The sequence below is a fragment of the Microcebus murinus genome, chromosome 16 (assembly GCF_040939455.1).
Source record: "Microcebus murinus isolate Inina chromosome 16, M.murinus_Inina_mat1.0, whole genome shotgun sequence".
Taxonomy (NCBI): domain Eukaryota; kingdom Metazoa; phylum Chordata; class Mammalia; order Primates; family Cheirogaleidae; genus Microcebus; species Microcebus murinus.
Window position 1 is genome coordinate 27833566 of NC_134119.1, and position 22897 is coordinate 27856462.

The 22897-nt window shown below is 51.4% G+C and overlaps 1 protein-coding gene across 5 annotated transcripts in view; it reads left to right on the forward strand.

The window, feature by feature from the left end:
- Window positions 1–22897, forward strand: part of LOC105866053 (signal-regulatory protein beta-1-like) — a 39978-nt gene that overhangs the window by 6465 nt on the left and 10616 nt on the right. For 4 of the 5 annotated variants that reach the window (XR_012923722.1, XM_076010993.1, XM_076010992.1 and 1 more), the window contains exons 2-4: window positions 7969–8322; window positions 11864–12220; window positions 19575–19931. Coding sequence is in view for 4 of the 5 variants with exons in the window: in XM_076010993.1 (XP_075867108.1) it covers window positions 7969–8322; window positions 11864–12220; window positions 19575–19931 (1068 nt within the window). In the remaining variant the exon portion in view is untranslated. The remainder of the gene's footprint in view (window positions 1–7968; window positions 8323–11863; window positions 12221–19574; window positions 19932–22897) is intronic. The other variant, XM_076010995.1, reaches the window with a different exon arrangement.

The window sequence follows — 22897 nt, forward strand, 5'->3', positions numbered from 1 at the left end:
AAATGACAGTTATCAACACACATGATAAACACATAAATAAAATACTATGTTAGAAAGTGTTAGGTGCTAAGAAAAAAAAGTATAGCGAGATAAGGGAGTGGGGAGAATCTGTAAGGTGAGATGTATTGAAAACAGGTGGTCTGAGTGGGAATCACTGAGAATGGGAAATTTGAACAAGGATTAAAAGAAGGTGCCGGCATGAGCCATGAGCTTATCTAGGGGACAAACCTTCCTGGCAGGGGAACAGCACGTGCAAAGGCTCTGAGAGTCCATCTTCCTGCTGTGTTCAAGGATTTTGACTTTCACTCCGAATGAAATGGGAGTCATTGCAAGGCTTGAACAGAAATGTGCCAAGATCCGACAGGAGTTTTAAGGGGGCTATTCTAGCATTCGGATGACAATAGACTATAGCCAGACACAGTTAGAAGAAACTAGCACATGTGAGAGGTCATAGGATGTGTCCAAACAAGGCAAGGTGGCTTGCATCAGGGCCTTAGCAAGGCGACATAGGGGAAAGAGGTCAGATTTTAGACACACGTTGAAGTGGAGCCAACTGGATTGTCTGAAGAGTGGCATGTGGAGTGGAAGAGCCTGAACATCTGGAATAATAAAAATGCCTTAGCTGACACCGTGGGAGAAAGTCAAGAGTTGGTTTTGGACGTGTTCAGTCTGAGATGCTCATTTTCAGCCAAGGAACGTGTCACGTGGGCAGTCAGGCCTACGCATTCGGCAAAGGGACTGGGCCAGAGGTGTAAACGCGGCGACGGTAGCTGCACAGGTGGCTCCCTACCACCAACACCACACCTGTCTTTTAGGGTACTTTATAGAAGAAGGGACGTTCTTGTATTTCTCTAGGTCTCCAGAAACTCAATACAAATGGAGGCAGTGAAATCAAACTATTATATTATAGCAAGTTTTGCATGTGTAGTTAAATGGTGACACAAGGGTGACTCATGTCACTTAAACTAACTCATTGTCCCAGTGCAGTCACAGGGCCCTAACCCACCACCCACAAGTTTGAAGTCTGCAATTTCCTTATTTGCCTGCCCTGACCTTTCCATCTCCCAGTTCAACCTGAGATTTCTCAAGTCTGCCGTGCTTAGGAACCATACATTGTATCCTTTTTCCTTGAGCGATTTGGTCTAATTCAAAGGTATGCATGGGGCTACCATTTTTTTAATACATTTTTATTATGATAAAATACACATAAACTTATTTTTGAGAATACAATTCGGTGGCACTGACTACATTCACAGTGTTGCGAAATCATCACCACTCTTCATTTCCAGAACTTTTTCAACATCCCGATGAGAAACTATTGCCCATCTCAATAACAGAGAGGGGGACTCTCTAGAAGAAAATGATACTGGTTCTGGATTTAGCGTTGCAACGGGAATACGTGTGCCATAGCAAAGTACGTGCATATTCAAGGAGGTAAAGGAAGACAAAAACTTTTAAAGGAAAAATGAGGAGGGTCACATAATTGTTTTCAGATAAATGATCCTTGGCTACAAGGATCACTAACAAAGGCGACACCAGTTTGAGGTTGGACAGGGAGTTGCTGAGCAGATATATTCACAAAAGTATTTTTTGTGTAAGGTTGAGATGGTAACTATGCCCGTTGTGGTTTTTGCAGTCTTTTGTGATCATTCTTTTTATCAGGAGTTTGTGTGTGAGAACCCTCCCCTCGTGGCCTTTCCTGGCTCGATTTGTCTTGGTGTGTAACACAAGTTTGTAACTGTTTTCATCCTGACAGTTTTCACGCTATGTACCCATTAAACAATAATTGCCCACTCCTTCCCCCTCCAAACCCCAGGTAATCTCTATTCTTCATTATCTCTACATAGTTGACCTATTCTAAGTACTCCTTCAGGTAAGAGGAATCATTTTCTCTCTTTTTGCATCTGGCGTATTTCACTCAGCATATTTTGAAGGTTCAGCCAAGTTGCAGGATGTACCAGAATTTCATTGCCTTTTTAGAACTGAAAAATTTATTGTATCTATATACCACGTTTTGTCTATCCATTCATCTGTGGATGGACATTTGCATTGTTTATACTCCCCATTAACTAAAAATTTCACAAGGTTTCTACTTTGGAAAAATGAAAGCTTTATTTCATAAAGGGTAGCAGCCTGTTGAGTGGCCAGTCCCACAGGTTGAGAAGCAGAGCCCGGCCAAAAGACCGGTACACATGCTTCAAAGAAGAGACAAAAGGAAACAGGCTTTTACACTGAGTGGGGTAGTCAAATATACATATTCAACAGGCTATAGGAGGAGTCATGAATATTTATGAGGGACCCATGTAATTGTGCTTTCTCTCTCCCATCTCATCATGACTGGAAACTCATTTTTCAGGTGTTCCTGGGGTCCCCTTAGCCGAGAGGGGTCCATTCAGTTAGCAGAGGGCTTAGAATTTTATTTTTAGTTCGCAGTCCACCCTTTTGACCAGGATATGACTGAGGCAGTGGCTATGGCCAAACTTTATTTTGTTCTGTCATTGACAGGGTGAAGTGGCCATTTGTCCCAGGTCCATCTAGGCCCTCAGGGGACCCCTCTGGGCAAGGAGAGGCTTAGAGCCATAAAAGCTTACGGCCAATTAAACGTTTGGGGCCAACCAGAAATGGGGGTGGACAGGCACTCATCAATCCCTTAAAACCTTTTAAGCAATATAGTTGAAAACCAAAAGCCAAAAACAGGTTATGAAATTAACTTGTTTGTAAGTACTGAGCTACTGTAGCCTTAGTTTTAGATACAGACTTGTAGCAATTAGTTATATAAACATTAGCATTTTGCTAAGACCATTCTATCCCTTCAACTTGCCTTTACCATCTCACCCGCCTCCCTCTTCCGCCTAGAGAGAGGAGGGTCCACGTGAACAGTAACAGGGCACCGGCAATGGAAGCAGACCAGGCCCAGTGGGATTTCAGATGAAGATCTGTAGTCTTCACTGAGTCATCTCTAGTCTTCAGGATATTATGACTCTGGCTTTTTCAAAAGTAAAATGAGAGATAAACAACATTAATAATTTAACAAAGAAGAATTTGGGTATCAGAATGGAAAAAGGAAACTATTCTATTAGGGAGTCAAATAAAAATGTCATGAAGAAAATTATAGCCTGGTTTTTTGTAGTCGAGAAATAACCAGGATTTAGTCCAAACTTTGGATAAATAATTTAAAAACTTAAAAGCAAAAGGACAGGCTAGAATTTAACAATGGGCCTTTTTCTATTTTGAGACATAATTTTCTCTCTAGTTTCTCATTTTTATTAAAGATAAATCATGGTAGGACCAACTTATTGGTGAAATAAATTTGAGTCTTATTATACTCGGTTTGATTTTTTACATAAGTACAGTAAAAAGTCATTGGCCATAGGCTTTCTTTTTTTTGAATTGACTTTGCTGGATCCCTCCTTTTTTAAAGGAATTTCAGGTTACTTAACAGTCTCTTTAGCCAAACCTATAGATACCTATATGAATTGGGAAATTCCTCCTTTTCAAGGTCTCAAAGTAAGTTGAGATTTCTGAACCTGGGCCTCATGCTGCTTGGCTCTAAATCTGGATTCCCATGACCTCCTGTCCTCACGTTTGCAAAAGCAGCTCACAGAACTCAAGGAAACACTGTAGTTATGTTTACTCATTTATTATAAAGGATATTACAAAGGATACAGAGGAAGAGGTGTATACAGAGAGGTTACGTGGGAAGGAGCATGGAGCTTCCATTGTGAACCTCCAGGCCTTTCCACGGGTTTGACAATCTATCATTGCCTAGGCATGATCGATTACATCACTGGCCATTCGTGAGCAACTTAACCATTAGCACCTCTCCCCTTCCCGGAGCTTGGGGATAGTTAGGGCTGAAAGTTCCAACCCTCTAATCCTGTCCTGGCCATTCCTATGACAACCCCATCCTGAAGCTACCTAGGGCTCTGCCAGCCACCAGTGAACTCATTAGCATATGAAAGACACTCTTACCACTCCAGAAATTCCAGAGGTTTTAGAAGCTATATGTCGGGAAACCAGGAAAAAGACTACATATATATTTCACAATATCACAGTTACCATCTCAAGGTAACAGGAGACATAGCGTTTAAATTTACTGGGATTCAAAAGTATAATTATAATTTGAGCCCCAGTATTGATTAATTTCACGAAGTTTTGTCAATTGGTTCATCTTAGCTGTGACCTGAGAGACTAAAATATACACCCCCTTTGTCCCTTTATCCAGCTAAGATGGACCCTAAGGTTAAGGAAACAAAACTTACCCACTGGCCAAGGATTTAAGGCTCAGCTGGCATGGCAACTCCCTAAATTCCTACAAGAAATACCACACCTTTGCTAAACTCCCAAACTATAGGAGCTATTGGGGAAATTGACAGGCCCTTCCTGACTCTGATTTACAACCCAGACCACTACAACTCTGGTTGGACAGAGGAAGGGCCTTACAAACGCTCCTTCTTGATAAGCAGCTGTAGACCTCAAGCCAGTTTCAGCTAGCTAGCAGAAACTGTACACACACTGTCTTTGTGTCCTATAGTTCACCTTTGACATAAAGAGCCAAATTCTACTTCATTTTAATCCTAAAGCCCCACCCCCAAAGTGAACATGGGATGTATGTTACATGTATGTTTACCCGTTGTGCATACACTTGACTCCCCTCATAAATATACATAGCTTTTCTCCCAAAGCTGCTGACTATATATGACTCCATTGTGTAGCATAAAATCCAACTTGCTCTTGTCCTCTTAGAAGAGAGAGCACCATGGGTCCACACAGAAGACTACCTCTTTCCAGTTTGCAAAATGATATTGCCAATAAAGCTCTCCTATTATTATCCATTCTGGTGAGCTTTTAGATGACATAGCAAATGTTAAATATGGAGGCATGAAAGCCAATCAGTACCCATCTAATCAGCCCCTCCAAGTGGTGGATCCCAATCAGGAGAGAAAATTAGTAAGCCATGAGCTATCAAAGGGCATCACCTAGGAACTTTCCATCTCATTTTAAACAATTGCATCCTCGTTGCTAGTTGTAAACGGTGGAGTGAGTCCCACGAATGGGGTCTTTAAGGATCATTCTAACGTGGCTGAAGAAATCACGTTTGTAGAGTCATATAAAATTAAAGGAGTTATTTCAACTCACAGGTCCTATGGGGGAGGCATGACATGCCACACAGGGAGCCATGTAGGAGGAGCCCCCAGAGAACAGGCTCAGCTCGGCAGGTGGAGAATGAGAGAGAGTGGAGCCCTGGGCAAGTGCAGTACTGGGAGTCAAGGAGAAGGACACAAGGAAAAGACCAGAGGGGATCTCACTGGTGTGTTTGAACATCACTAGGTCACAGGGCAGGGCAAGAAGGGGAACCTATGGCAAGGACCAGTCTTTTTTTTTTTTTTTTTTTTTTTTTTTGAGACAGAGTCTCGCTTTGTTGCCCAGGCTAGAGTGAGTGCCATGGCGTCAGCCTAGCTCACAGCAACCTCAAACTCCTGGGCTCAAGCAATCCTTCTGCCTCAGCCTACCGAGTAGCTGGGACTACAGGCATGTGCCACCATGCCCAGCTAATTTTTATATATATATATTAGTTGGCCAATTAATTTCTTTCTATTTTTTATAGTAGAGACGGGGTCTCACTCAGGCTGGTTTTGAACTCCTGACCTTGAGCAATCCGCCCGCCTCGGCCTCCCAGAGTGCTAGGATTACAAGCGTGAGCCACCGCGCCCGGCCAAGGACCAGTCTTAACACACTGGTGCACCTGGTCACCTGGGCAGTGTGCTCACAACCCGTTTGTGGGATGTTGATGCATCAGGAAAACATGAAGTTTAAAATTTTTACATTATAACCAAAGATCTTTATGTCTTCTTACAACCTTGAGTTACTACGTACCATTCTTTCCTTTCAACCTAAAGGATTCCCTTTAGTGTTTCTTGTAGGTCAGGTTTAGTGGGAATGAACTCTCTCAGCTTTTGTTTATCAGAGAATATCTTAACTTATCACACAAGTTTGAGGGACAGTTTTGCCAGGTATAGAATTCTTAGTTCACAGTTTCATTTTCTTTCAGCACTTTAAATATAGCACCCCACTGCCTTCTGGTCTCCAGCACTTCTGAGAAAAACTTGGCTGATAATCTTGCTAAGGAACTCTCGTAGGTGAGGACCCACTTCTCTCTGGCTGCTTTGAGGACTTTCTTTTTCACTTTAGTTTCAATAGTTGGACGATAATGTGTGGGTTTCTTTGAGTTAATCCTACTTGGGGTTTGTTTCATCGTCTTGAATTTGTAGATTCATGTACTTTATCAAGTTTGGGAAGATTCAGGATATTACTTCTTCAAATAATCTTCTGCTCCTTTCTCTCTGCCTTTCTTGTTCTGGTGTTATTCTCATAACATGTATGTCCACCCACTTTCCGATGTCCCATGAGTCCCTCAGATTCTCTTCTCTTTTCTTTATTCTTTTTTCTCTTTCTACACTGCGGACTCAATCATTTTAATTGTTCCATCTTCCAGTTTACTGATTCTTTCTTCTCCTCACTCAAATCTGTTATGGAACTCCTCTAGTGAAGTTTTCATTATTCTGCTTTTCAGCTCCTAAACTGGCCGATTCTTTTGTATAATTTTTATGTCTTCGCTCATGTTCTCATTTTGATATTACCTCTTTTTCCTGATTTCCTTTAGTTCTCTGTTCTTGTTTTCCTTTAGCTCTTTGAGAGAACTTAAACATTGAGCATGTTTAGGACATTTGTTTGAAAGTTTTGGTCTAGTATCAGAGTAGGAAGAATATATCACAAGGACCATTACAAATAAGAGTAAGAGTTAGAGAAGGACTTGTGATGATCGAAGCAACGGTTGGAGTGATGGGAAGATGTAACTGTGGGAAAAGGAATGTGGGAAGCCTTTAGAATACAGAAAGGCAAGGAACAGAGCCTCCAGAAGTCATGTAGTTTTGCTGGTATCTTTTTTTATCGTATCTCACATAGTTACCCTTTTCTGTGTGCATGTCAAGAGGACGTAAAATCGAATCTTTTAGCAAAAATAGTGAGCACAATTCCATACTATTAACTAGAATCTTCATGTTGTACATGAGAACTCTAGACTTCTTCATCCTACCTATATGCAACTTTGTGTCTTTTGACCTACCTGTCCCTATCTTCTTCCCCAACCCTACTACTCCAGGTAACCAGTTTTTTCTCTATTTCTGTGTATTTGATGTTTTCTTTTATTTTTTCTCGATTATAGCATAATAAGTCAGGCCTATTTTGAACCTTTGACCTTCAGAAGTATAAAATGATAAATGTCTCTGGTTGTAAGTCATTAGGTTGGTTACAATTTGTCACAGCAGCATTACAACCTCTAATATAACATGACTCTTCTATGGAGATAAAATTCCAGGGGCTGAAAACAGTGTCATATTCCTTGTGTAAGCTCCATGGTCATGATGCCATGGGAGTTGTGTGTGTCACTCTCTCTCAGGAATCCAAGCTTATGGAATAAACCAGATCGAGACCTTGTGGGTGTCCATGAAAGGGAGAAGTTAGTCCACGGAGGCTCATGCAGTTTCATGCATAGCCCACGAACTAAACCCATCTCTTCCGCTCACTTGCCCAGTGGTCTACAGGAATCTCCTGGCTACACCCAATGCAATGGTTCAGAAAGTGCAACATTCCATGTGGCCAGAAAGTAGAGAGGCACAAATACTGGGTGAAGCATGACAATTCCATAGAAGGCTCAGGAGGTCCGCTCAGGTGCTCAAAGCCACGCTCTACTATGAAACTTAACCCCTTATTACAAATAAGGACACCGTAATACTCGCTCGTGTTACAGGATTTTCGTGAGTGTTAAATGAGATGACACACGCAATGTGCTGAGCTCAAAGCCTGCTCAGGGCACGCACATGATCAATGAAAATCATTGACAAACACTTGAGAAACGCACAGGATCACACGAGGAGGAATAAACGGCTGCTCTGTGTGTCCCTGCAGGGGTGGCAGGAGAGGAGGAGCTGCAGGTGCTCCAGCCTGACAAGTCCGTGTCGGTCGCGGCCGGGGAGTCGGCCACTCTGCGCTGTACCGTGACCAGCCTGGTCCCCGTGGGGCCCATCGAGTGGTTCAGGGGGACTGGGCCAGGCCGAGAATTAGTCTACAGACAAAAAGACCCCCCATCCTCCCGGGTAACGCCTCTTGGAGACAGGACGAAGAGGAACAACACGGACTTCTCCATCCGCATCAGCAACATCACCCCAGCGGACGCCGGCACCTACTACTGCGTGAAGTTCCAGACAGGAACTGAGAACAAGGAGCTGAAGTCTGGCCCAGGCACCGAGCTGTCTGTGAGTGGTGAGTGCAGCGCGGCCCCTTCGTCCTGCGGGCTGGGCAGTGAGTCAACACTAACGCCCCCAGTCTGCCAGCCGACTCAGGTGTGCTGGTGCGTCCTCATGCTCGTGGTCTGATGTCACCCTCTGCTACACAGCAGGGACGCTGAGGCCTGGGGACGTCATGTTACTTGCTCCAGGCTCGAGGCTGGGGATGGCAGAAAGGGCTGCAGGGCTCTGCCTGGCCCCGCCGCCCCCGCCCTCCCTTCCCAGTCTGGCCCAGCCCTGCAGTTCCCCGGAGGAGGGAACTGACACAGTGAGTGACTTGCCAGTCCCAGGCCACACCTCGCCTGCTGCCTCCAGACAGCGCTGTCCTGCTCAGGGTGGCCGAGTCTCCTCTTCGTGCAGCAGACACTGGCCGAGCACCTACTGTGCGCCGGCTGCGCCCGGCTGCGTGGAAACAGCAGTGAGCCCGCGCCAGCGCTCCTCCCCGGGAAGCGCAATCCCTCCCTTCCCATGAGGAGAAACCGTCCGGGGCAGGGCGGGGGAGGGTCTGGTTTCCGTTATTTGGTCCTCAGAAACATGTCACTGGGAAGGCCCCTCAGAGACGCAGGCCCACTGTGGACCTGGTGCCCTGTGGGAGGAGGTGCGGGCGGCGGGCGTTCGCTGTGGGTCTGCGCAGAGAACTCTCGGGTGACTCAGGGGCTGGCTGACACGTCACGGAAGGCTCCAGTCGGGACTGGATCGTCTCAGAATGTCCCTCACCCCAGGGAAGAGGTCCCACATGTGACTTAGGGATTCCCCTGTCGAAGCAACAAAGATGCTCATTCTGGGTTTCCTGCCAGAGGCCTGGGAATCTCGTCTGTCTCCTGCGTCCTGGAATGTCAGCACAGGCCGACCTTCAGGCCACCCAGCCCAACCCCCTCTGCAGAAGGGGAGCCTGAGGCCACAAGATGACACAGGACTTGCCTAGCAACACAGGGGCCGTTAGTGACGGGACGGGGACCACAGCCCAGATCTGACTCCAGGCAGCCTCCCTCCTGGCCTGGTGTCAGACCCTCTCCGTGGAGGAGTCTGTGCATCCTGGGTGCTGAATAAAAGCTCCTTGAACAGAACCGCCGAGCACGGTGCCGCCCTTCTCCTCTGCTTCAGTTTCCCAAAGGTTCAGAATACACCCCCCATCAGACCCTGAGTCCTGTTGGTGGTGGGAAAACCTCTCCAACCCTAAGCCTTCTCCTTCCATACAGAGATTCCATCTTAGGGCCTGGGGAGCGGCTCCGCTGTGTGACAGTTGCAGATACTCCATCGTATGGAAATGTCAGAATGTACTTTACACTCTTCTATGGGTGGATTTTTTTTTTTTTTTTGAGACACAGTCTCACTCTGTTGCCCAGGCTAGAGTGCATTGGCATCAGCCTAGCTCACAGAAATCTCAAACTCCTGACCTTGAGCTATCCTCCCGCCTCGGCCTCCCAGAGTGCTAGGATTACAGGCCTGAGCCACTGCGCCTGGCCATGGTTGGATGTTTAAGTTGTTCCCAACCTTGGGCTATGGAAACCATGCTTCAGTGGATGGTCCTGTGCACCCATTGTCCTGCTCATGTGCATGATGCCCACTGGAAGTGGCATTGCTAGGTCAGAGCGCATGTGTGTTTTCACTTATGTGGCTATTATAATATTTTCTGCTAGATGTCGTAGCATTCAAGTTTCCCTAGAACCCCTGGACGTAGGCAGGGAAGGCGGCTTTATGCTGACTTTGCAGATATTGCAATGAGAGATACTGAAGTTCCCAGATGGTGTGTCCGGCCTAGGCCATCCCTGCCAGGAAGTGGCTCAGGCGTGACTCAGAACTGCCAACTCTTGCTAGGGGCTCAGCGCATTGGCCCTGCCATCAGCCTAACCGATGCCCTGAGTGAGACGGGGGAGGCAGCAGGGGCCAGGGAGCAGCAGCAGTGCCAGGTGCTGTCTCCTCACCTGCCATTTTCTTCTGAACCCAGTGCTGTGTGGGAGGGGCCATCACTGCCCGTTTTACAGATGAAGACACTGAGGCTCAGAGAGGAACCTGATGTGAGGGTGGGGGGATCCAAGGTTTCAACCTCACCAGCCTGACCCACAGCCCGTCTGCAACTCCCAGCCATGCTGGTCAGAGTGTGGGCAGAAGCTCCAGCTATTTTCTTCCAAACCCCTGAATCATTCAGTTCTGCAGCAATGAGCATGAGAAACAGAGAAGATCCTGTGATGGTGGGAGGAGGCTTTAAAAGCCCATCAGGAAGGTCCTGCAGATGCCACGTGATACACGGAATCTGCTCTTGCGGGACCTGGCTCAGCACAGGTGGAGCCCTCTGGTCCCGTTGCCTGAGTAGCACTGAGGAGCTGGGTCGCTCTGCAGCCTGCAGCCCCGGCCGCCCACTTGTGGCACTGACACTAAGGACGAGGAGATAAGGCCTGTTGTAAATGGGCCTGTGTGAGTAAGAGTTTACATTCTCAGTGGATATATTTACGGTGTAACATTGTGCTTTGATATACATACTCATAGCGAAATGGTTTCTGCGGACAAGAAATGAACATATCCATCATCTCATGTAATTACCCTTTTGTGTGTGTATGTCAAGAGCACCTAAAATCTAATCTATTAGCAAAAACAATGAGCACAATTCCGTATTATAACATGAGAAGACTAGACTACCTCATTCTACCTATCTGCAACTTTGTCTTTTGACCTACCTGTCCCTATCTTCTTCCCCAACCCTACTCCAGATAACCATTTTTTCTCTATTTCTGTGTATTTGATGTTTTCTTTTCTTTTCTTTTTTCTTGATTATAGCATAATACATCAGACCTATCTTGAACTTTTGACCCTCAGAACTATCAAATAATAAATGTCGCTTGTTGTAAGCCATTAAGTTTGTTATAATTTGTCACAGCAGCATTACAACCGCTAATACAGCATGACTCTTCTATCGAGATAAAATTCCAGGGGTCTTAAAACAGTGTCATATTCCTTATGTAAGCTACACGGTCACAGTGCCGTGAGAGTTGTGTGTGTGTCTCTCTCTCAGGAATCCAAGCTTATGGAGCAAACCAGATCGAGACCTTGTGGGTGTCCGTGAAAGGGAGAAGTTAGTCCACGGAGGCTCTTGCAGTTTCACGCATAGCTCACAAACTAAACCCATCACTTCAGCTCACCGCTCAATGGTATATAGGAATCTCCTGGCCACACCCAATGCAATGGTCCAGAAAGTGCAACATTCCATGTGGCCAGAAAGTAGAGAGGCACAAACACTGGGTGAAGCATGACACTTCCATAGAGGGCTCAGGAGGTCTGCTCAGGTGCTCAAAGCCACGCTCTACTGTGAAACTTAACCCCTTATTACAAATAAGGACACCGTAGTACTCGCTCGTGTTACAGGATTTTCGTGAGTGTTAAATGAGATGACACATGCAATGTGCTGAGCTCAAAGCCTGCTCAGGGCACGCACACGGTCAATGAAAATCATTGACAAACACTTGAGAAACGCACAGGATCACACAAGGAGGAATAAACGGCTGCTCTGTGTGTCCCTGCAGGGGCGGCAGGAGAGGAGGAGCTGCAGGTGCTCCAACCTGACAAGTCGGTGTCGGTCGCAGCCGGGGAGTCGGCCACTCTGCGCTGTACTGTGACCAGCCTGGTCCCTGTGGGGCCCATCGAGTGGTTCAGGGGGACTGGGCCAGGCCGAGAATTAGTCTTCAGACAAAAAGACCCCCACCCCTCCCGGGTAACGCCTCTTGGAGACAGCACAAAGAGGAACAACACGGACTTCTCCATCCGCATCAGTAACCTCACCCCAGCAGACGCCGGCACCTACTACTGCGTGAAGTTCCAGAAAGGATCTCCTCACTACAAGGAGCTGAAGTCTGGCCCAGGCACCGAGCTGTCTGTGAGTGGTGAGTGCAGCGCGGCCCCTTTGTCCTGCGGGCTGGGCCAGTGAGGCAACACTAACGCCCCCAGTCTGTGAGCCGCACTCAGGTGTGCTGGTGCGTCCTCATGCTCCTGGTCTGATGTCACCCTCTGCTACGCAGCAGGGACGTTGAGGCCTGGGGACGTCATGCTACTTGCTCCAGGCTCTCGGCTGGGGACGGGCAGGAAGGGCTGCAGGGCTCTGCCTGGCCCCGCCGCCCCCGCCCTCCCTTCCCAGTCTGGCCCAGCCCTGTGGTTCCCCGGAGGAGGGAACTGACGCAGTGAGTGACTTGCCAGTCCCAGGCCACACCTCGCCTGCTGCCTCCAGACAGCGCTGTCCCGCTGAGAGTGGCCGAGTCTCCTCTTCGTGCAGCAGACACTCGCCGAGCACCTACTGTGCGCCGGCTGCGCCCGGCTGCGTGGAAACAGCAGTGAGCCCGCGCCAGCGCTCCTCCCCGGGAAGCGCAATCCCTCCCTTCCCATGAGGAGAAACCGTCCGGGGCAGGGCGGGTGAGGGTCTGGTTTCCGTTATTTGGTCGTCAGAAACATGTCACTGGGAAGGCCCCTCAGAGGCGCAGGCCCACGGTGGACCTGGCGCCCTGTGGGAGGAGGTGCGGGGGGCGGGCGTTCGCTGTGGGTCTGCGCAGAGAACTCTCGGGTGACTCAGGGGCTGACTCACACGTCACGGAAGGCTTCGAGTAGAGCTGGGTCGTCTCAGAATGTCCCTCACCCCAGGGAAGAGGTCCCACATGTGGTGACTTAGGGGTTCCCCTGTCGAAGCAGCAAAGATGCTCACTCTGGGTTTCCTGCCAGAGGCCTGGGATCCTTGTCTGTCTCCTGCGTCCTGGAATGTCAGCACAGGCCAGACCTTCAGGCCACCCAGCCCAGCCCTTCTGCAGAAGGGGAACCTGAGGCCACAAGATGACACGGGCCTTGCCTAGCGTCACAGGGGCCGTTATGACGGGATGGGGACCACAGCCCAGATCTGACTCCAGGCAGCCTCCCTCCTGGCCTGGCGTCAGACCCTCTCCGTGGAGGAGTCTGTGCATCCTGGGTGCTGAATAAAAGCTCCTGGGACAGAACCGCCGAGCAGGGTGCCGCCCTTCTCCTCTGCTTCAGTTTCCCGAAGGTTCAGAATACACCCCCCATCAGACCCTGAGTCCTGTTGGTGGTGGGAAAACCTCTCCAACCCTAAGCCTTCTCCTTCCATACAGAGATTCCATCTCAGGGCCTGGGGAGCGGCTCCGCTGTGTGACAGTTGCAGATACTCCATCGTATGGAAATATAGGAATGTACTTTACACTCTTCTATGGGTGGATTTTTTTTTTTTTTTTTTTGAGACACAGTCTCACTCTGTTGCCCAGGCTAGAGTGCATTGGCATCAGCCTAGCTCACAGAAATCTCAAACTCCTGACCTTGAGCTATCCTCCCGCCTCGGCCTCCCAGAGTGCTAGGATTACAGGCCTGAGCCACTGCGCCTGGCCATGGTTGGATGTTTAAGTTGTTCCCAACCTTGGGCTATGGAAACCATGCTTCAGTGGATGGTCCCATGCACCCATTGTCCTGCTCATGTGCATGATGCCCACTGGAAGTGGCATTGCTAGGTCAGAGCGCATGTGTGTTTTCACTTATGTGGCTATTATAATATTTTCTGCTAGATGTCGTAGCATTCAAGTTTCCCTAGAACCCCTGGACGTAGGCAGGGAAGGCGGCTTTATGCTGAGTTTGCAGATATTACAATCAGAGATACTGAAGTTCCCAGATAGTGTGTCCAGCCCAGGCCATCCCTGCCAGGAAGTGGCTCAGGTGTGACTCAGAACTGCCAACTCTTGCTAGGGGCTCAGCCCATTGGCCCTGCCATCAGCCTAACCGATGACCTGAGTGAGACGGGGGAGGCAGCAGGGGCCAGGGAGCAGCAGCTGTGCCAGGTGCTGTCTCCTCACCTGCCATTTTCTTCTGAACCCAGTGCTGCGTGGGAGAGGCCATCGCTGCCCGTTTTACAGATGAAGACACTGAGGCTCAGAGAGGAACCTGATGTGAGGGTAGGGGGAGCCAAGGTTTCAACCTCACCAGCCTGACCCACACCCCATCTGCAACTCCCAGCCATGCCGGTCAGAGTGTGGGCAGAGGCTCCAGCTATCTTCTTCCAAACCCCTGAGTCATTCAGTTCTGCAGCAATGAGCATGAGAAACAGAGAAGATCCTGTGATGGTGGGAGGAGGCTTTAAAAGCCCATCAGGAAGGTCCTGCAGATGCCACGAGATACACGGAATCTGTTCTTGCGGGACCTGGCTCAGCACAGGTGGAGCCCTCTGGTCCCGTTGCCTGAGCAGCACTGAGGAGCTGGGTCCCTCTGCAGCCCGCAGCCCCAGCCACCCACTTGTGGCACTGACACTAAGGACGAGGAGATAAGGCCTGTTGTAAATGGGCCTGTGTGAGTAAGAGTTTACATTCTCAGTGGATATATTTACGGTGTAACATGGTGCTTTGATATACATACTCATAGCGAAATGGTTTCTGCGGACAAGAAATGAACATATCCATCATCTCATGTAATTACCCTTTTGTGTGTGTATATCAAGAGCGCCTAAAATCTAATCTATTAGCAAAAACAATGAGCACAATTCCGTATTATAACACGAGAACTCTAGACTTCTTCATCCTACCTATCTGCAACTTTGTGTCTTTTGACCTACCTGTCTGTATCTTCTTCCCCAACCCTACTCCAGATAACCATTTTTTCTCTATTTCTGTGTATTTGATGTTTTCTTTTCTTTTCTTTTTTCTTGATTATAGCATAATACATCAGACCTATTTTGAACTTTTGACCCTCAGAACTATCAAATAATAAATGTCACTTGCTGTAAGCCATTAAGTTTATTATAATTTGTCACAGCAGCATTACAACCGCTAATACAGCATGACTCTTCTATGGAGATAAAATTCCAGGGGTCTTAAAACAGTGTCATATTCCTTGTGTAAGGTATACGGTCACAGTGCCGTGGGAGTTCTGTGTGTCACTCTCTCTCAGGAATCCAAGCTTATGGAATAAACCAGATCGAGACCTTGTGGGTGTCCGTGAAAGGGAGAAGTTAGTCCATGGGGGCTGGTGCAGTTTCACGCATAGCTCACAAACTAAACCCATCACTTCGGCTCACCGCTCAATGGTCTACAGGAATCTCCTGGCCACACCCAATGCAATGGTCCAGAAAGTGCAACATTCCATGTGGCCAGAAAGTAGAGAGGCACAAATACTGGCTGAAGCATGACACTTCCACAGAGGGCTCAGGAGGTCCGCTCAGGTGCTCAAAGCCACGCTCTACTATGAAACTTAACCCCTTATTACAAATAAGGACACCTCGCTCGTGTTACAGGATTTTCGTGAGGGTTAAATGAGATGACACACGCAATGTGCTGAGCTCAAAGCCTGCTCAGGGCGTGCACACGATCAATGAAAATCATTGACAAACACTTGAGAAACGCACAGGATCACACGAGGAGGAATAAACGGCTGCTCTGTGTGTCCCCGCAGGGGCGGCAGGAGAGGAGGAGCTGCAGGTGCTCCAGCCGGACATGGCGGTGTCGGTCACGGCCGGGGAGTCGGCCACTCTGCGCTGCACCATGACCAGCCTGGTCCCCATCGGGCCCATCGAGTGGTTCAGGGGGACTGGGCCAGGCCGAGAATTAGTCTACAGACAAAAAGACCCGCCCTCCTCCCGGGTAACGCCTCTTGGAGACGGCAGGAAGAGGAACAACACGGATTTCCACATCAGCATCAGCAACATCACCCCAGCGGACGCCGGCACCTACTACTGCGCGAAGTTCCAGAGATCATCTCCTCACAACAAGGAGTTTAAGTCTGGCCCAGGCACCGAGCTGTCTGTGAGTGGTGAGTGCAGCGCGGCCCCTTTGTCCTGCGGGCTGGGCCAGTGAGTCAACACTAACGCCCCCACTCTGCCAGCCGCACTCAGGCGTGCTGGTGCGTCCTCATGCTCGTGGTCTGATGTCACCCTCTGCTACGCAGCAGGGACGCTGAGGCCTGGGGACGTCGTGCTCCTTGCTCCAGGCTCGCAGCTGGGGACGGCAGGAAGGGCTGCAGGGCTCTGCCTGGCCCCACCGCCCCCGCCCTCCCTTCCCAGTCTGGCCCAGCCCTGTGGTTCCCCGGAGGAGGGAACTGACACAGTGAGTGACTTGCCAGTCCCAGGCCACACCTCGCCTGCTAGCTACAGACAGCGCTGTCCTGCTCAGGGTGGCCGAGTCTCCTCTTCGTGCAGCAGACACTCGCCGAGCACCTACTGTGCGCCGGCTGCGCCCGGCTGCGTGGGAACAGCAGTGAGCCCGCGCCAGCGCTCCTCCCCGGGAAGCGCAATCCCTCCCTTCCCATGAGGAGAAACCGTCCGGGGCAGGGCGGGGGAGGGTCTGGTTTCCGTTATTTGATCGTCAGAAACATGTCACTGGGAAGGCTCCTCAGAGACGCAGGCCCACTGTGGACCCGGTGCCCTGTGGGAGGAGGTGCGGGGGGCGGGCGTTCGCTGTGGGTCTGCGCAGAGAACTCTTGGGTGACTCAAGGGCTGGCTCACACGTCACGGAAGACTCCAGTCCAGACTGGATCGTCTCAGAATGTCCCTCACCCCAGGGAAGACGTCCCACATGTGGTGACTTAGGGGTTCCCCTGTGGAAGCAGCAAAGATGCTCACTCTGGGTTTCCTGCCAGAGGCCTGGGAATCTCGTCTGTCTCCTGCGTCCTGGAATGTCAGCACAGGCCGACCTTCAGGCCACCCAGCCCAGCTCCCTCTGCAGAAGGGGAGCCTGAGGCCACAAGATGACACGGGCCTTGCCTAGCGTCACAGGGGCCGTTAGTGACGGGACGGGGACCACAGCCCAGATCTGACTCCAGGCAGCCTCCCTCCTGGCCTGGCGTCAGACCCTCTCCGTGGAGGAGTCTGAGCATCCTGGGTGCTGAATAAAAGCTCCTGGGACAGAACCGCCGAGCAGGGTGCCGCCCTTCTCCTCTACTTCTGTTTCCCGAAGGTTCAGAATACACCCCCCATCAGACCCTGAGTCCTGTTGGTGGTGGGAAAACCTCTCCAACCCTAAGCCTTCTCCTTCCATACAGAGATTCCATCTCAGGGCCTGGGGAGCGGCTCCATTGTGTGACAGTTGCAGATACTCCATCGTAGGGAAATGTCAGAATGTACTTTACACTCCTCTATGGGTGGATTTTTTTTTTTTTTTTTTGAGACATGGTCTCACTCTGTTGCCCAGGCTAGAGTGCATTGGCATCAGCCTAGCTCACAGAAATCTCAAACTCCTGACCTTGAGCTATCCTCCCGCCTCGGCCTCCCAGAGTGCTAGGATTACAGGCCTGAGCCACTGCGCCTGGCCATGGTTGGATGTTTAAGTTGTTCCCAACCTTGGGCTATGGAAACCATGCTTCAGTGGATGGTCCCGTGCACCCATTGTCCTGCTCATGTGCATGATGCCCACTGGAAGTGGCATTGCTAGGTCAGAGCGCATGTGTGTTTTCACTTATGTGGCTATTATAATATTTTCTGCTAGATGTCGTAGCATTCAAGTTTCCCTAGAACCCCTGGACGTAGGCAGGGAAGGCGGCTTTATGCTGAGTTTGCAGATATTGCAATCAGAGACACTGAAGTTCCCAGATGGTGTGTCTGGCCCAGGCCATCCCTGCCAGGAAGTGGCTCAGGCATGACTCAGAACTGCCAACTCTTGCTAGGGGCTCAGTGCATTGGCCCTGCCATCAGCCTAACCGATGACCTGAGTGAGACGGGGGAGGCAGCAGGGGCCAGGGAGCAGATGAAGACACTGAGGCTCAGAGAGGAACCTGATTGAGGGTGGGGGGAGACAAGGTTTCAACCTCACCAGCCTGACCCACAGCCCGTCTGCAACTCCCAGCCATGCTGGTCAGAGTGTGGGCAGAAGCTCCAGGTATCTTCTTCCAAACCCCTGAGTCATTCAGTTCTGCAGCAATGAGCATGAGAAACAGAGCAGATTCTGTGATGGTGGGAGGAGGCTTTAAAAGCCCATCAGGAAGGTCCTACAGATGCCACGTGATACATGGAATCTGCCCTTGCGGGACCTGGCTCAGCACAGGTGGAGCCCTCTGGTCCCGTTGCCTGAGCAGCACTGAGGAGCAGGGTCGCTCTGCAGCCCACAGCCCCGGCCGCCCACTTGTGGCGCTGACACTAAGGATGAGGAGATAAGGCCTGCCGTAAATAGGCTTGTGTGAGTAAGAGTTTACATTCTCAGTGGATATATTTATGGTGTAACATGGTGCTTTGATATACATACTCATAGCGAAATGGTTTCTGCGGACAAGAAATGAACATATCCATCATCTCATGTAATTACCCTTTTGTGTGTGTACGTCAAGAGCACCTAAAATCTAATCTATTAGCAAAAATAATGAGCACAATTCCGTATTATAACATGAGAAGTCTAGACTACCTCATTCTACCTATCTGCAACTTTGTCTTTTGACCTACCTGTCCCTATCTTCTTCCCCAACCCTACTCCAGATAACCAGTTTTTTCTCTATTTCTGTGTGTTTGATGTTTTCTTTTCTTTTCTTTTTTCTTGATTATAGCATAATACATCAGACCTATTTTGAACTTTTGACCCTCAGAACTATCAAATAATAAATGTCACTTGTTGTAAGCCATTAAGTTTGTTATAATTTGTCACAGCAGCATTACAACCCCTAATACAGCATGACTCTTCTATGGAGGTAAAATTCCAGGGGTCTTAAAACAGTGTCATATTCCTTATGTAAGCTACACGGTCACAGTGCCGTGAGAGTTGTGTGTGTGTCTCTCTCTCAGGAATCCAAGCTTATGGAGCAAACCAGATCGAGACCTTGTGGGTGTCCGTGAAAGGGAGAAGTTAGTCCATGGGTGCTGGTGCAGTTTCACGCATAGCCCACAAACTAAACCCATCACTTCGGCTCACCGCTCAATGGTATATAGGAATCTCCTGGCCACACCCAATGCAATGGTCCAGAAAGTCCAACATTCCATGTGGCCAGAAAGTAGAGAGGCACAAACACTGGGTGAAGTATGACACTTCCACAAGGGCTCAAGAGGTCCGGTCAGGTGCTCAAAGCCACGCTCTACTATGAAACTTAACCCCTTATTACAAATAAGGACACCTCGCTCGTGTTACAGGACTTTTATGAGTGTTAAATGAGATGACACACGCAATGTGCTGAGCTCAAAGCCGGCTCAGGGCATGAACACGGTCAATGAAAATCATTGACAAACACTTGAGCAACGGACAGGATGACACGAGGAGGAATAAACGGCTGCTCTGTGTGTCCCTGCAGGGGCAGCAGGAGAGGAGGAGCTGCAGGTGCTCCAGCCTGACAAGTCGGTGTTGGTCGCAGCTGGAGAGTCGGCCACTCTGCGCTGCACCATGACCAGCCTGGTCCCCGTGGGGCCCATCGAGTGGTTCAAGGGGACTGGGCCAGGCCGAGAATTAGTCTACAGACAAAAAGACCCCCCGTCCTCCCGGGTAACGCCTCTTGTAGACTGGACGAAGAGGAACAACACGGACTTCTCCATCCGCATCAGCAACATCACCCCAGCGGACGCCGGCACCTACTACTGCGTGAAGTTCCAGAGAGCATCTCCTCACAACAGGGAGCTGAAGTCTGGCCCAGGCACCGAGCTGTCTGTGAGTGGTGAGTGCAGCGCGGCCCCTTTGTCCTGCGTCTGGGCCAGTGAGGCAACACTAACGCCCCCAGTCTGCGAGCCGCACTCAGGTGTGCTGGTGCGTCCTCATGCTCCTGGTCTGATGTCACCCTCTGCTACGCAGCAGGGACGCTGAGGCTGGGGACGTCATGCTCCTTGCTCCAGGCTGGCGGCTGGGGATGGGCTGGAAGGGCTGAAGGGCTCTGCCTGGCCCCGCGGCCCCCGCCCTCCCTTCCCAGTCTGGCCCAGCCCTGTGGTTCCCCGGAGGAGGGAACTGACACAGTGAGTGACTTGCCAGTCCCAGGCCACACCTCGCCTGCTGCCTCCAGACAGCGCTGTCCCGCTCAGGGTGGCCGAGTCTCCTCTTCATGCAGGAGACACTCGCTGAGTATCTACTGTGCGCCGGCTGCGCCCGGCTGCGTGGAAACAGCAGTGAGCCCGCGCCAGCGCTCCTCCCCGGGAAGCGCAATCCCTCCCTTCCCATGAGGAGAAACCGTCCGGGGCAGGGCGGGGGAGGGTCTGGTTTCCGTTATTTGGTCGTCAGAAACATGTCACTGGGAAGGCCCCTCAGAGGCGTAGGCCCACTGTGGACCCGGTGCCCTGTGGGAGGAGGTGCGGGGGGCGGGCGTTCGCTGTGGGTCTGCGCAGAGAACCTATGTGACTCAGGGGCTGACTCACACGTCACGGAAGGCTCAGAATATCCCTCACCCCAGGGAAGACGTCCCACATGTGGTGACTTAGGGGTTCCTCTGTGGAAGCAGCAAAGATGCTCCTTTTGGGTTTCCTGCCAGAGGCCTGGGATCCTCGTCTGTCTCCTGCGTCCTGGAATGTCAGCACAGGCCGACCTTCAGGCCACCCAGCCCAGCCCCTCTGCAGAAGGGGAGCCTGAGGCCACAAGATGACACGGGCCTTGCCCAGGCTCACAGGGGCCGTTAGTGACGGGATGGGGACCACAGCCCAGATCTGACTCCAGGCAGCCTCCCTCCTGGCCTGGCATCAGACCCTCTCCGTGGAGGAGTCTGAGCATCCTGGGTGCTGAATAAAAGCTCCTGGGACAGAACCGCCGAGCAGGGTGCCGCCCTTCTCCTTTGCTTCAGTTTCCCGAAGGTTCAGAATACACCCCCATGAGACCCTGAGTCCTGTTGGTGATGGGAAAACCTCTCCAACCGTGGAGGAAGCCTTCTCCTTCCATACAGAGATTCCATCTCAGGGCCTGGGAGCGGCTCCGCTGTGTGGCGTTGCAGACACTCCATGGTAGCGACATGTCAGAATGTACTTTATACTCTTCTACGATGGAGGTTACGTTGTCCCCGTCCTCGGGCTGGGTGGATGGCCCTGCGCACCCGCTGTCCTGCTCAGGCGCACCGTGCCCACCGGCAGTGGCCTTGCTAGGCAGAGGCCGTGTGTGCGTTCACTCACGTAGCTATTACAGTGTTTCCTCCTGGATGTCGTGGCATTCAGGTTTCCCCAGAACCCCGGACGCAGGCAGGAAGGCGGCTCTACCCTGAGTTGGCAGGTGCTGCCGTAGGAGACACAAGTTCCCGATGGCGCCCTGCCGGGCCATCCCGGCCAGGAGGTGCTCAGCATGGCTCAGAGCTGCGCCGCCCTAGGGGCTCAGCGCCTCGGCCCTGCCGGCGGCCCCACGGGTGCCCTGGTGAGGCGGGGGGGGGGGGGGGGGGGGGGGCGGCGGGGCCAGGGAGCGGCAGCTGTGCCAGGTGCTGTCTCCTCACCTGCCATTTTCTCCTGGACCCAGTGCTGTGGGGGAGGGGCCAGCGCTGCCCCTTTTACAGATGAGGACACTGAGGCTCAGACAGGGACCTGACCCGAGAGCAGAGACAAGAGCCAAGCTTTCAACCCCGCCAGCCTGAGCCGCAGCCCGGACTCTGCAGCTGGCAGCCGTGCCGGCCAGGGCGTGGGCAGAGGCTGCAGCCTTCTCCGCCTGAGCCCTGCGTCTGCGGCTCTGCAGCAATGAGCGCGGGAAACAGCGCAGGTCCTGCCAGGGCGGGCGGGGCTGCGAGCCCCTCGGGAAGGTCCTGCAGCCGCCACGTGATACACGGGAGCTGCTCCCACGGGACCCGGCTCGGCAGGTGGAGCCCTCGGGGCCCTTCCCTGCAGCACCGGGCAGCGGGTCCCTCTGCAGCCGCAGCCCCGGCCGCCCGCTGCTGGCGCTGGCACTAAGGACGAGGAGGTGAGGCCTGTCCTAGAGGGGCCCGTGGGGGCGAGAGTTTACATCCTCCCCTGGGCTGCTAGGAGCCACCGTCCCCCGTTTCTGGCCACAGGGCACCCAGGCCTGGCCCCCAGGTGGGGGCTTCTCCCCAGCGGTGTGTAAGTCCGGATGTCAGAGGGAGAAGGCGGGGGTCGTGTCAGGGCACTTGCTCTGCTGACTGATGTGAAGGCTTGGGAGGTCAGGACATGCCCACTGGGACACATGGGGACAAGGACACAGTGCTGTCATTTCAGCCTCGGTTTTCTCATCTGTAAAACGGTGATGATCATGGACTCCTGTAGGAGAGTGGAAAGGGTGTGAGGTCCTCTCTGTAGATCTCCGGGCACATCATAGGCACCCCCAAATCTAGGGGTCCTTTCAAGGTTGTGTGACCTTGGTGACCCGGTTCCCTTTGCTGAGCCTCAGTTTCCCCACATGTAGAATGTGGACGATTGTCCCAAACCTTCCGGATGTCACGGGGGTACAGTGAGCCGGGGAGAGAAGAGACCTCAGTGAGCGGTGGGGGCATCTTCCCGAGGTTGTGTGGTCTTGGGCAGGTCTTGGCTTCCCTCGAGTCCTCAGTTTCCCCATCTGTGACATGGTGACGGTCACCCTTGGGGGTTCTGTGGGGACTGGAGGGGATGTGCGCAGAGCCCCAGGTCGTGACGTTGGGGTCATTATGAGCATCCATGGCGCCATGGCTAGGAGAACGGGCTGGAGCCCAAAGCCTGGGCCACGCCCCAGCTCTGC